Genomic DNA, 15,772 nt, shown 5'->3' with positions numbered 1-15,772 from the left:
CGGCCCAGTCTCCAAAGGGAGGGAATCATGCTCTGCTTCAGTATGTCACAGTACATGTTGGCATTCATGGTTCCCTCAATGAACTGTAACTTTCCATTGCCGGCAGCACTCATGCAGCCCCAGACCATGACACTCCTACCACCATGCTTCACTTGTCTTTGTACTCCTCACCTGGTTGCCGCCACACACACTTGACACCATCTTAACTAAAAAAAGTTTATCTTGGTCTCGTCAGACCACAGGACATGGTTCCAGTAATTCATGTCCCTAGTCTGCTTCTCTTCAGCACACTGTTTGCGGGCTTTCTCTTATCTTTAGAAGGGGATGACAACCATGCAGACCAATTTGATGCAGTGTGCGGCGTATGGTCTGAACACTGACAGGTTGACCCCCCACCCCTTCAACCTCTGCAGCAATGCTGGCAGCACTCATACATCTATTTCCCAAAGACAACCTCTGGATATGATGCTGAGCATGTGAACTCAACTTATTTGGTCGACCATAGCGAGGACTATTCTGAGTGGAGCATGTCCTGTTAAACTGCAGTATGGTCTTGGCCACCGTGCTGCAGCTCAGTTTCAGGGTCTTTTCAATCTTCTTATATCCCAGCCATCTTTATGTACAGCAACAATTCTTTTTTTCAGATCCTCAGAGAGTTCTTTGCCATGAGGTGTCATGTTTAACTTGCAGTGACCAGCATAAGAGAGTGAGAGCGATAACACCAAATTTAACACACCTGCTCCCCATTCACACCTGAGACCTTGTAACACTAACAAGTTACATGACACTGGGAGGGAAATGGCTAATTGGGTCTATGTTGGAAATTTTTACTTAAGGGTGTACTCACTTTTGTTGCCAGTGGTTTAGACATTAATGGCTGTATGTTGAGTTAATTTGAGGGGACAGCAAATTTACACTGTTAGACAAGCTGTACACTTACTACTTTACATTGTAGAAAAGTGTAATTTCTTCAGTGTTGTCACATGAAAAGATATAAAAAATATTTTCAAAAATGTGAGGGGTTTACTTACTTTTGTGAGATACTGTATATATAAATATATTCTTTAAAGTTCTTGTTGTTATCGAACGTTATATGTAACTGGGGCTGTCCTCCCCCTCTGCATCTAAAATTAGGCAGTAGCAGACATTTGCATTTTTGATTGTTAAAGTAGGCCTTCTTTTCATTTTTTAACACTTGGCAAATCTTCCAAGCCTTGCTGAGTCTGCTAAACATTTAACTGTATATTCACACAGGATACAGGAATGGAATGTCACCTTTAGTCTTGTCCCTTTTGCACCAGTGGAATCTGCTCTTTCACTTCCTGCAAGATCCACAAGACTGATTTTACTGACCTGCAAGAAAATAAAAATACAAAAATAAACCATTAACCAAGTCTTCCCAAAATTTCAATACAAGCTGGCCTGATTTTCTGTAAGAAAAATATATTTTAATTAAAGGATTAACAAAAAAACTGCCTGAATTTGTGGTTTTAATTATGACTGATAATAGTTGTTTTTTTTTTGGTATAAACACCATGAAATAGAACCCAAAAATGTTTTTGATATGATATAGCTAGTGGAAAAAAGTATTTGTTTGAACCTGGTTATCATTTTTCTGACGAATAATTTAAGGTACCACATAAAAGCTTTGTCTATGATCTCCTGTACTTACAGTATTGGCACTGGATGGGTAATTAAAAAAATATATATAATTTTACATAAAAAAACACAAGGCCCAACCACTTACCTGAGCCTAACAGCCTGTTACATGGAAAAATGTGGCCTGGGATCCCCATGACTGGAGGGTCAGAAAGTATGCTGACCCCTGTCTTACGGGATTCCAAACCACATGATCCTCAGCTTGTTGGGGTTCTTTAATCGGAGTCTCAGCCAAAACCCTAGTGCTTGGGTGAATGTTAGACATGTGCGCCGTCAATAAATTTGTTTCGTTCCTTTCCGTATTAGACAAAAATTCGTATTTCGTAATTCGTGTCCGAAATTCAATTTGGATTAGTTTCATACGAAATATGAAATTTCGTTAGATTCGTTAACTTTTCTTAACAATTACGAACATTCGTTATGATGAATTTAAAAAGCAAAAAATACCATTCTCAATATGGCAGTCGTCGACTCATTATGCTCATTATTTGGGGCTCCCACCATCCCTGTGCTGACTTTCTCCTAGGGCTGTACCCCTGCTGTGCTCATTATGAGGGGCTCCCATCATCCCTGTGCTGACTTCCTGGGTTTGTAGTAGCCCCTTAATTCGTAATTCGTGTCCAAAATTCAATTTGGATACGTACGAAATACGAAAGTTCATTAGGTTCGTCAACTTTACAAACATTCGTTATGAGGGGCTCCCAGCATCCCTGTGCTGACTTCCTCCTGGGGCTGTACCCTTGCTGGGTTTATTATGAGGGGCTCCCACCATCCCTGTGCTGTGCTGACTTCCTGGGTTTTTAACTTCATCATAACGGATAATCGTAAATTTTTATGACAATAATAAAATGATATTAACGAACATTCTTATTTTGTCCAATTCTGAATCTCCCATTGACTACCAGTACCAGTCTGAGCAGTCTCCCACTCCCGAAACAAAATTTGTCAACAAAATTTTGTATAGAATTCGTAAGAATAGAAATTCGTATTTCGGATGCTTCCGAATGTACGAATTTTCAGAATTTCGTAAAAATTTTTGCTTTCGTACAAAACGAATCGCACATGTCTAGTGAATGTGAGAGAGTGTATTAGCACTGAGGTAGTGACAGGTAGGTGGCAATCCTACGTCTGAACTGAATCCTACTTCTGAGTGTATTATGGATTCTCATAAAGAATGAACAAACAGACTAGCCCCTTGGATCCAGGAAAGGCCTTGTGGTCAATTTCCTACTTTCTAATTGCTTGTGAAGTCATTCAATAGTAAGGAGATAGTCGGACAGATTGAGGTAGGGAGTTCCAGAGGATGGGAGAGGCTCAGGAGAAGTGCAGGAGGCAAGCATGGGAGGAGGTGATCATCTCAATATATCATATCAAATCATAGTTACATAGTAGGTGAGGTTGAAAAAAGTGTGTGATTATATGTCATTACATTATATATCTCTGTATGTTGTGGTCGTTTTGGTGCTTATCTCATAGTTTTTTGAAACTATCAATGCCCCCCCCCACTGAGACCACCACATGTGGAAGGGAATTCCACATCCTTGCCGCTCTTACAGTAAAGAAACCTCTACGTAGTTTAAGGTTGATCCTCTTTTCTTGCAATTTTAATGAGTGGCCACGTGTCTTGTTAAACTCCCTTCCACGAAAAAGTTTTATCCCTATTGTGGGGTCACCAGTATGGTATTTGTAAATTGAAATCATATCCCCTCTCCAGCGTCTCTTCTCCAGAGAGAATAAGTTCAGTGCTCGCAACCTTTCCTCATAACTAACATCCTCCAGACCCTTTATTGGCTTTGTTGCCCTTCTTTGTACCCTCTCCATTTCCAGTACATCCTTCCTGAGTGCTGGTGCCCAGAACTGGACAGCATACTTTAGGTGTGGCCGGACCAGAGTCTTGTAGAGCGGGAGAATTATCGTTTTATCTTTGGAGTTGATCCCCTTTTTAATGCAGCTAATATTCTGTTTGCTTTGTTAGCAGCAGCTTGTCATTGCATGCCATTGTATAGATTGCATTCATATTTTTGCCACCCAAATGCATTATTTTACATTTTTCTACATTAAACCTCATTTGCCATGTAGTTATTCAGCCCATAAATTTGTTCAGATCTTTTTGCAAGGTTTCCACATTCTGCTAAGAAGTTATTGCCCTGCTTAGCTTAGTATCATCCGCAAATACAGAGATTGAACTGTTTATCCCATCCTCCAGGTTGTTTATGAACAAATTAAATAGGTTTGGTCCCGTCACAGAACCCTGGGGGACCCCACTACCCACCCCTGACCATTCTGAGTATTCCCCATTTATCACCACCCTCTGAACTCACTCTTGTAGCCAGTTTTCAATCCATGTACTCACCCTATGGTCCATGGCAACAGACCTTATTTTTTACAGTAAATGTTTATGGGGAACTGTATCAAATGCTTTTGCAAAATCCAGATATACCACGTCTACGGGCCTTCCTTTATCTGGATGCCAGCTCACCTCCTCATAGAAGGTTAATAGATTGGTTTGGCAAGAACGATTCTTCACGAATCCATGTTGATTACTGCTAATAACACCGTTCTCATTACTAAAATCTTGTATATAGTCACTTATCATCCCCTCCAAGAGCTTACATACTATTGATGTTAGGCTAACTGGTCTGTAATTCCCAGGGATGTATTTTGGGCCCTTTTTTAAATATTGGAGCTACATTGGCTTTTGTCAAATCAATATATTATAAGTGGGCATTTATAAATGACCAGAAAGGTGAAAGATCATTCCCCCCATCAGGAGGTACACAGACACACCTGTACAATATGAATGTGCAGGTTTCTGCATATTGCAAAGACTCATTATGTCATTTTATCCTAAAAACTTAAAGTCGCTGTAAAGGATTAAACCCCCTTGCAGGTTATATTTTCCTGTCCGTGCCCCACTGGGAAGATTTTCCTTCACTTTCTAGTCAATTTCTCACAAATTAATCGAATTCCCATCTTGGGACATTTTCCCTGACCTTTCGCTCTGATGACAACTCAACATTTTTAGATTTCCTTTCACTTTCTGTATCAGAGACCATGAGCAACTGGCACCAGGGACAAATACAGAAATAAAGATACTGGACAAAGAGTCTACCCCAGGTATCTTCACAGAACTACACATCCCATGAGGCATTGTAAAACTCTGACGTTCACAGACATGGCTAGGCATGATGGGAATTGTAGTTCCTGAACCCCTGGAGGGCCATAGTTTGAAGACCTCTAGTTTAACTTTTTACCACTAAAAAAAAAAGCAACATGACACACAACCCTGACCTGCCCAAACTGCAATCATCGTTTATTAAAGTGTTGCAAAGGCAATGAAAAGGCAGTAACTTATAGCAACCAGTCAGTCTTCATCTCACTAAAGTCAAATCATCAAATCATCATTGCCTTTAAACAATTATTTAATTTAATTATTTAGTTTGATTTTTGTATTATTATTCTGAAAAAAAGAAAATATCAAGAAAATATCAAAATTGTTAAAACCTTTGCTTTGTGGAATATACTTTTACACAGTGCTTTAACTGGGCCGGAACGCGGCGGTACTCAGTACTGCCACTTCCAAAAATGGCCCTGGAGAGTACCAGCACCTCTCCGTGCGCCCAGTACGTGGGTTTCCCGTACTGGAACGCAGCCCCAGGCCAGGAATATGATGATACGGCCCGACGGACCTTTTAATCCGGCCCCCGGGCGGAGAGCTAGCTACAGCATTGTAGTGGCTGGCCACTGGGCGAATTACATCGCGCACCGTCTCCTCCATAATAGTCATTGGCTGGGCCGGCCATCAGCTAGTGGAGGGGGGCGGGCCGTGTGCAGAGTACGGCTTGAGCCGTATGTGCAGGCGCAGGCAGGGAGTTGACCTCACGTTAGATGACGTCAACTCCTTTCCGCGCGCCTGTGAGGAGCGATCAGTGCGGCGTGGTGGATGTGAGCGGGTGACTGGCCCTCCTAGGACGGTGCAGCAAAGTGAAAAATCAGTCATCGGACTTTGCTTTGGATCTGAAGTACAGATTCTGTACTAATGGTGAGTGATGTTTTGTTGCTATGGCTGCTCACAGACTGATATGTATATTCTATACTTCTCCTATCTATTTTCTGTGGTGTCTGTCCCTTGTCATGCTTTGTGCCCATTTTATCTTCTCTTTTTTTAGTTTCTGACATCATCAGCTGGTTTATGTAATTTTAGCAGCAAAATCAAATGTTAGGTTGCGTCTAAGAGAGGGTTTGTAAAATATATATATTTTCATGTTCAGTATTGGGGGGGGGGGGGAGCACCGGCGCCTAATAGAGTACCGGCACCTCTTTTGGCCCACTTAAAGCACTGCTTTTACAATAAAAAACAACATGTTTGTTTTCTTTACAGCATATATTTAAATGTTTTAGTGTGCATATAAAGATTGATAGTGGTGTCTAATGTAAACAATCAGAATCCAGGCATTATTTTTACACTGCTAACACTCTTACTATGGGTCACCTCTTACTATACTGTATGTAGACTAACAATACTTCCCTATAGCCTGCAGGTGTCACTGCTGGAACAAATGTTGGTAACAGAACTGTAGTCTGTGCCTTTGAGATCTCCATAGAAACACCATAAAATGTGTAAATTAGGTGAATGGGAACATAATTATAGTCACACATCGTACATAACTCTGTAACACCAGCTTTGTAAATCTGGGGTCTGTTCATAGATCGAGTTCATGATGAATAAACATTTTTAGCAACAGATCTCTTATATTTTGTCTGGCTAATCATATTATGATACTGTAGCTTCCAACTGTCTCTGATTTGGAGAAATGTCCCTCTGTCCCTCTATTCTCCTCATTTTGGTCAGATCTATATAGATGTATATATAAAATGCACTATTTATCTTTCAGAAAGTGTTTCCCAGTGCTAAACTTTTCATCCAATTTCTAAATTGTTGTATTTATACATTTCAAAAGCCAGTTTAACCACTTGCTTACTGGGCACATATACCCCCTTCCTGCCCAGGCGAAATTTAAGCTTTCAGCACTGTCACGCTTTCAATGACAATTGCGCGGTCGTGCGACGTGGCTCCCAAACAAAATTGACCTCCTTTTTTTTCCCCACAAATACAGCTTTCTTTTGGTGGTATTTGGTATTTGATCACCTGTGCAGTTTTTATTTTTTGCGCTATAAACAAAAATAGAACGAAAAAAAACACAATATTTTTTACTTTTTGCTGTAATAAATATCCCATTTTTTTCAGTTTAGTCTGATACGTATTCTTCTACATGTTTTTGGTAAAAAAATCGCAATAAGCATATAGTGATTGGTTTGCGCAAACGTTATAACGCCTACAAAATAGGGGATAGAATTATTACTTTTTTTTTTTTTTACTAGTAATGGCAACGATCTGCAATTTTTGTCACGACTGTGACATTATGGCGGACACATCGGACACTTTTGACACATTTTTGAGACCATTCACATTTATACAGTGAACAGTGCTATAAAGATGCACTGATTACTGTACAAATGTGACTGGCAGGGAAGGGGTTAACACTAGGGGGCATCAAGGGGTTAAAAATGTACCCTGGGAGTGATTCTTACTGTGGGGGGAGGGGACTGACTGGGGGAGGTGACCGATGGTTGTCCCTATGTACAAGGGACACACCATTGGTCTCCTCTCCCTAACAGGACGTGGAGCTCTGTCATTTTTAATACATTAAAGTTCATTTTTTGCCCTGTTTTGTTTTTTCCAAAGTTTCCTTGTTGTTGTTATTTTGTTCACTGTAATGTGTTCCAGAGCATTAATGATGCATTTAGCTGCCTTCTGGTGCTTTTTTTGATGCATTTTTATTGCGTTTCAGTGCAGTTCCTTGCAGAAAAAATGCAGCATGCTCCAATTTTGTTGACTGTACTGCAACACACTGGACTGCATGTGGTGTGAATTAGCCCTTAGGTTGCTACTGTAGCTGCAGCACAATCTGATTTTCAGCACGACTGCAGTGTCACATGGCACATTTTTAACCCGTTTTTGATGCGATTTTCATACTGTTGGGATTTTTGTTTTGGCCAATGGTAAGCATATCTGCTGGGAATTCAATTTTATTGGCAATGTACAGCCAGACTCTCCCGCTTGCAGTGGGTCACGGGTATCATACAAAAGTGGACATTCATGCAGCAGGCGTATCAGCTCCTTATTATCAGTGTCGGCTTTCCTGCCTCTTCCCTTCCTCTTTTCAGCATGAGGAGGAGGAAACTAGTTGGGGGGGGCACTAGAATTGCATAAAAAATCACATGTAGCTGCAATATTGATGCTTTTCCATTAAAGTCTATGGGGTACAAAATCTTGCTGCGTTGCATCAAAGTAGCACCTTTACCTGATCCTCCTCTTCTCATATCCCATTTTGCTGCTTCTGGCCCCTCCCTTCTGACGAGTGCCCCCACAGCCCAGCAGCGTGCTATGGAGGCACCTAAACCCAGCCACAGCTCTGTGTGTCCATTCAGACACGCAGCTGCCATTTGGCCCCGCCCCCTCTCTCCCCTGATTGGCCAACTGACTTTGATTGACAGCTAACGGGAGCCAATGGCGCTGCAGCCAATCAGAGTCGCAGATGGCCGAGGGAATCGTGGACATCGCTGGAGAGAGATAGGGCTCAGGTTAAGTGTTAGGGGGTGCTGGGGCGGCTGCTACACACCGAAGGTTTTCTATCCTAATGCATATAATGCATTAGGATAAAAAAGTTTTTGTCTTTAAAAACTCCTTTAAGTGGGTATTCTTTACAGAGTGAGGCTTCACCACATTCGCTAAGCTCTAAGGTAAAAAAATACAACTGCTCTTGCAAAGTGCACAGTCAGTTTGCCTTTAGTAAATCAACAACAATGACTCTACTGCATTGAAATACACTTACCTGCCTCATCTCAATGACCTCTAGAATGTACATTGAGCTGCACATGCACAGATCAGTTTACATTCCGGCACACTCCCTGTGTACTGAGATGACTGCACTCCTGCTCATGCATGGGAGTGACATCATCTCACACCAGCAAATTAGAGAGATTTACTAAAGCTGGAGCACATAGAATCTGGTTCAGCTGTGCATAGGTGTGCGCAGCCTATTGCATTAGGGTGTGCACCCCAAAGCTCAAGCACACATGCATGCGTGTGTATGTATGTGAACGGATTACATTGTGTTTACCGTCTCCTGGTAGGCTGAATTTCATCCCACACTGCAGGCTGTGTTTAGTCCTCCCTCTCCTGCCTGCTCCAGCTGCCGGCATCTTCTGTTGTAAAGTCAATTAAGGCATGCTGGGGAAGGGGGCTGTGCCCATTGGCTGAGGAGGCAGCAGAGACGCGGAGCAACTGTAGCCTCTGGCTTTTTACAGACACTACATGGTTGGCAATCTTGATGATTAGGGTGTGCCCAGGCACACTCCCTGCGCGTGCCTATGCAGCTGTGCATGGTAGCCAATCAAATTCTAACTTCAGCTTGTTCAATAAAGCTTTGACAATAAAACCTGAAATCTGATTGGTTTCTATGCAGAGCTGCACCAGATTTTGCACTCTCCAGTTTTAGTAAATCTGCCGCATGGCGCCATCTGAGCTGCAGGAAGTCTCTTTTAGTATTGTTTCCAAATATATCCAAAAGTGACCAGACAATGCAACAAGAACCTAAGTATTCAAATCATTTTTTTGTTGTCCCAGGAACAACCCCACAAGAGCCTCAATGTAAATTTGCCTATGAGGGCAGACCCCAAAAAGAGAACATTTTATCATAGAAATATGTGCAAAGTACGATAAAAGGCCATCAAAGCATTAGAAAGAGCTGAGCCTCACTGCAGTTTTTGTCTTACAGTCAGAGAAATATACATGGAGACAAAAGCTAAATGAGCAAGACATGGATTCTTCTGATTGCATATTTGTTCCCTAGCCATGGCTAATTACAAACTTTGATTGAGCTATTCAGCATGCAGATGATTATATGATCCAGATCTTGTGTGTCTGCCTGCTCCAAGTTGATAAAGAAGAACATTAGTTCAGACCAACAATTATCACAAGATTCACAATTCATGGCTGGTATATTTTGGATATCAAATGCAAAATGTCAAAAGGACATTTTTGATATTGACAGTGTTAGTGTGTGACATAATATAAGCTGAAAGGGTAACTCCACTTTGGTGGGGGGAAATAAAGAGCAAATAAAGAAAAAATAATATAGCGCATATGAGTGCGACACTAATCATTTTGTAATTGAATGTTTTTAAAAATGACCTTTCCTTTTCAATCTGCAGCCAATGTAATTTTCTGAGAATAAATTTTAATATGGCTACCCCGAGTTTTCTATACACAGAATTTGTACTGACCACTCCCCAGAAACATAATTTCCTGCTTGTGTGATTGGTCCAAAATTTTTCCCAGAAGTCTGCCTAAGGCCCCGTACACACGACCGAGTTTCTCGGCAGAATTCAGCCAGAAACTCGATCGGAGCCGTATTCTGCCGAGAAACCCGGTCGTGTATACACTTTTGGCCGAGGAAGCCGACGAGGATCTCGTCGGGCCAAATAGAGAACATTGACTTTGACTTCCTATAAATTCTCTGAAACAGAATTGGAAGTCTTACATTTTGGTCTTAGCTTCTGCCCTACGTCACAGCTCGATAAATATGAAACAATTAAAGATCTTTATCTTTTCGCCAGGAAACTAACTTACAAATATCTATTCGATCAGGATCGGTTGCGATCCAAGAAAGATAAAGACCTGGCGGAAAAGATGAAGGACTTTACCATGGCTGAATTTCGAGCCTTTAGGGATTTGGTATTACTATTAGAAGAAAGCGAAACTGCACCTGCAACCCCTAACCTTAGCGACCTAGAGCCCCCCACACCCCCTAAGTTGGTTTTACCAAACCACAAGTTCAAACTTAAATCCACCAAATTTCCAGACCTAACTACTAATTCATATGTTTGGTCATTTCTATTGGCCACTGTAAGCAAAATCAAATCACTTGATGTCAACCCTATACAGTCTAATCTGACGAAACAACAAACCTTCTCAATTAGGAAATTAAAAAACCACCCAGACCTTACCATTAAACCCTCAGACAAGGGAGGTAACATTGTATTAATGACCAATACACAATATGAAAAAATGTGTATGAACATCTTATCTAACCGGTCTTGGTACCAAAAAATTGTAGAGATGTCAGTGACACAATATGCCAATGATTATAAATCACTGATAGGAGAAGCGTTTATGAAGGGTCTAATAGATCAGGACACGTATGATTATCTCAATATTAAATTTCCACGGGCTCCAACCTTTTATGCCCTACCCAAGGTACATAAGAACCTTAAAGTGCCTCCTGGCAGACCCATTGTTTCAGGCATTGGGTCTATCACGGAAAATGCTAGCAGGTTCATTGACTTCTTCTTAACACCCCATGTCATCAGCCTACCGTCTTTTGTCAAAGACACACTAGATTTCCTTAAACAAATCGAGGGCGTGCTTGTCCCTCCCGACGCCCTCCTCGTGACTTTGGATGTGGAGGCCCTTTACTCCAGCATCCCTCACGAGCAGGGCGTCGGGATGGCACGCACGTTCCTCATGGAACAAGACCACCATTCCTGGCCATTCAATGAGTTCATCTTGAAATTACTTCTATTTATTTTGACTCACAATTGGTTTACTTTCAATGGTTCCCACTACCTCCAGGTACAGGGCGTGGCCATGGGCACTTGTTGCGCACCGGCCTACGCCAACCTGTACCTGGGGGGGTGGGAACGAGACATTTTTTCAGATGAACAGCTATCTATCTTTACCAATCAGACGGCAGTATGGCTTAGATACATCGACGATGTCTTTCTGGTTTGGACAGGTGATCTTGCATCCCTGACAGACTTCGTTGATGGTCTTAATTCCAATAACTATAACCTGAAGTTTACGGTGAACAGTCATCCCCGCAAAATATCCTTTTTAGATGTGGAGGTCTTTATTGACAGCGACAATTGTCTTGCATCTACCTTATATCGTAAGGAAACTGCGGGCAATACGATTTTACACTCAGATAGTGCACATGCAATCCCACTTAAAAGAAGTATACCATATGCACAATACCTCAGGCTGAGACGAAACTGCACACATGATGCAGACTTTAAATACCACGCCAACCAACTCAGGGACCGCCTTTTGGCACGGGGGTACTCAAAAACGCTTTTACGTAAGGCCTTCAACAAAACAATTCAACAACCTAGAAACACCCTTTTGCATAAAGCTCGAACTATACAGGACCCTTTTATTTCTGTCAAGTTTATTACTAAATACTCCGACCAACAGGCCCAACTAAGAGAGGCACTCACCAAACACTGGCACATCCTACGCGAGGATTCTATCCTCAGCAAGTATGTGGGTGAACGTCCAGAAATAATATTTAGACGATCCACATCGCTTAGAGATCAACTTACATGCAGCCATTATGCCCCCAATAAACAAGAACCATCAATGGACAGGGGTATGTCGAGGTGTGGACACTGTGCCTTTTGTAAATATGTGATGATAGGCAGAGAATTTACTCTACCAAATGGTGAAAGATTTTCACCTAAGTTCAAGGCCGACTGTAATACCATGGGTGTAGTGTATCTTATGTCGTGTCTGTGTGGCGTGTATTATGTCGGGAAAACTATCCGACCCTTGCGTCAACGAATAAGAGATCATGTATATTATTCCGCTAGCGGAAAAATTCTAACACCTGTCAGTCGGCACTTGGACCTCTACCACCGCTTTGACACATCCCCCGCCTCTTTCTTGGTTCTGGCTGTGATCACACGAGACCCAAGAGGAGGCGATTGGGATAAAAAGATCCTACAAAGTGAAACCAAGTGGATTGAAAGATTGAATGCCACCCAACCCCCAGGTATCAATGAGCTTCAAACATACAAATCATTCTTATAGTTGGTCACGGTGGTACCTTTGTGGCTGACATTGTTTCCTCCCAGGTTCCCCTCCCCCAGTAGATTTTGCAGTATGGCTCTGCTCCCCTCCCCCCGCAGTGTATTGTGTATATTTTTTGATATACATTATACTCCACTAGATGTACTTTTTTCCCCCCTATTGTTTTTCTGCTACTGTAGTTTTGTTCTCTTTTTTATGTTCCAATGACTATCCATTTTCCTGCAGATATATTTTAAATGTCTAGACATAATTATGTATAAAAATATTGAATATGCTTGTATTACTCTATGCATGTCCTGCCTCACTTGGCAGCAATAATTCATGGCCACTCTCACCATGTACTGGCTTGTGGCGTGTTACTATGTACAATTTAATTCTGTTTATTGTCTTCCTCTTTTAGGAATCATTACTCTAAGTTTCTTTTACCCATGACTCAGTTTGCCATAGCTGCTAGGACTGGTGCATTTGTTTTTGGGTTTCATGGGGGGGTTGTGTACGGCCAGACAACCGCAGCGTATACTATGCTGCGGTCTGTTAGGGGATGGATGAGAGATCCTCGGCCTGACCTGTATTGTGTTGATGGCTATGCCATCGAATACTTGCAGTGCCAGTCCGACACGCCCCGCCTAAACCCATTGGCGGAGCGTGTTCTTATACTCCTCCCCTTCCACGAGGACCGGCCCGGTCACCTGCGTTGGCTCTGGCAGGCGTCATCTGACGCCCATGGAGCTTGCGTTGACAGGGGATTGGCCCTCGTGACCTCTGGTCGGAACACGTGACGCGGAAGTCCCATCCGCTCACGTGATTGGAGGCATGCACGTTTATAACGGAGCAGGATCTCCAGGAAGCTACACGATTGCTCCCATAGACAGTGGCGTGTGAGACACCAGATGTACCTGGACATGGTAAGCACTCCTTCATGGGTCTTTTTCTTTTTCTTTTTCTTTTGGTAGCGGTGACTGGCATTATTGGCTATGCTTATAACAGCCCTCATTTAGACTGTCTTTTGTTTATTCATCCCTTTTCATACAGATACCATCTCATACCACTACAGCTCTGTTCTAATGGTCTGGTCCGGTTCTTACAATTTTTGGGATTTAACCCTTATGGGTATTTGCCTATTTTATTCAAAAATGTGCAGTGTATATACATTATCTTGTACTGCTTCCTAACCTTTGAACCAGCCCTATACTGACTGTACCCTGTACTTTGGGTATGTATATTTGTATTTTTTGATTTGGGTTGCTATATGCATTTATGCGTTGCGTAAGCCCTATTTTCTTATTAGCACTATTTATTTCTTATTTTATCAGACCCTACTCCAGTTCAAACTTTGTCCGAAAAACTACACCTTTATCCATCCTATTATCTGGAAATTATTACCACATTGATCCAGAATTATCGTTGGAATTTTTTTCACATATATACATTCATTTCTCACCTATCATTGCTGATGGTAGGTTTATTATACTTTTTTACTTCTCTTACTATTATATAATCTCGTTTCTCTATATACACAAAATGGTTCACCCTCACTCTCTTACTGGTGATGTGTGGAGCTTCGCTATCACCTTTCCCTGACTCTATTACCACCGACAATTTGAGATATATATACATATATATATACTCTTTTTTCTTTCTTGCCGCACTATCTAGGCATATCCGTCATTACTCGCCATTTTTTCTATTTTGGCGAGGACGGTGTTACTTCTCAACACCTCTGATTAACTATATGGGTATGTGGCATGTCCCTACACTTCCCTCACTGTGATCCCCCTTTTTTGCACCGGTGGTTTGGCGGTTCTTGGCAATCTGAGTCATTGTTTATGGTGCTTTTTTGCACAAGAAACACTATTTACTCTGATTCACAAAATATATAATGTTAATTTAAAATCTGAAACCAATAATAGTCTATGTTTTTTCCTTCCAGAAAGTATTCTTTTTAAGCTCCCGAAGAAGCAGTAACATGCGAAACATGTAGAGCCTATGTATAAAAATACACAAATTGAAGCCTACGTTTGTTCACCAACTGTTGTTGTTGTCCCGTGTGGACTATCTGTGGTTTTTGTACAACCCCTATGGGTTATTAGCATTTCAGAGATATTCTATGCTCACTAATGTTTTTAATATAGTCAATTATATGTTTTTTAATATCGTTTTTCCATATTGTAATTGTTGATTCAATTACCCAGTTTTCTGGGCTTGTATCAATAAAAAACTTCTTTTACATTCTATGCTGACCATTGGTGCCTATAAAGTCCATTATTCCTTCAAAATTAAAAACTTCCACTTATGTTAGGACGTGGCACCGCAATACCTTAGGACACCCATAGTCCATCCTATGGTTGGTGTTCCTCTATTTCTTATTTCATTCCAAATAGAGAACATGTTCTCTATTTCCTCGTTGTTCAATGGGAAATTTCGGCTCGCCGAGATCCTCGGCGGCTTCACAAGGAACTCGACGAGCAAAACAATGTGTTTTGCCCGTCGAGTTTCTCGGACGTGTGTACGAGGCCTAAGATACAAATCAGATTTCAGGCATCCCTTGCAACAAAAATTTCATTTTTTGAGAGATACTTTCAATAGGAACCCATCTAAAGGGGTGCAGGCCCAGATTTCCTCATTAGTGCCCTGGAGCTCCACACCTGACAGTTAATTATAAAACACTATCATTAGACTCACTCAGAACAGAGGCACAGAGGAACACACATGGATTTCTTCAGAATAACAAAAGGTAGGAATCTGCAAAAAAAGTGTATTGCTATCCTTGCATTGTACATAGATCACCCAGAGGTGAATGTTTTTTTTTCTTAACAAAAGTGGAGTTACACTTCAACAATTTCAGGGAAGAAAACGAGAAAATGCTGGGTAACAGAGAAAATCAGAGCCACGTGAACAATTAACGGTGATATATATGCACTTTATTTCCAGCCCAGATGACAATATGGTTTAGTGGAGTCTGCCTTTAAGACCTCCGCCAAAACACTGGATAGCCATACTACAATTGTGATATGGTCTTGGAAAGTCACCTTTGAGATATTATCTTGTAGGAAAAGGATTCTGTGTTTTGTGCTATTTTAAAACATAGAGCTAACAGTGTTAAGTCTTCCTCCTTCCACTAGGGGGCAAACTGAGGATTTGGACTGCTAGAGAATCTAGAGAGATTGGTGGAGGATTGTG

At 41.5% G+C, this 15,772-nt stretch overlaps 1 protein-coding gene across 10 annotated transcripts in view; it reads right to left on the bottom strand.

The window, feature by feature from the left end:
• KIF1A (kinesin family member 1A) overlaps window positions 1-15,772 on the bottom strand; it is a 235,081-nt gene that overhangs the window by 105,922 nt on the left and 113,387 nt on the right. For all 10 annotated transcript variants that reach the window (XM_040348932.1, XM_040348935.1, XM_040348926.1 and 7 more), the window contains exon 8: window positions 1,276-1,353. In XM_040348932.1, the coding sequence (XP_040204866.1) occupies window positions 1,276-1,353 (78 nt within the window). The remainder of the gene's footprint in view (window positions 1-1,275; window positions 1,354-15,772) is intronic.

Source organism: Rana temporaria, chromosome 4, assembly GCF_905171775.1.
Source record: "Rana temporaria chromosome 4, aRanTem1.1, whole genome shotgun sequence".
NCBI classification, from domain to species: domain Eukaryota; kingdom Metazoa; phylum Chordata; class Amphibia; order Anura; family Ranidae; genus Rana; species Rana temporaria.
The sequence above is the reverse complement of the archived record's forward strand: the minus strand, read 5'-3'. Positions and strand labels throughout refer to the sequence as shown.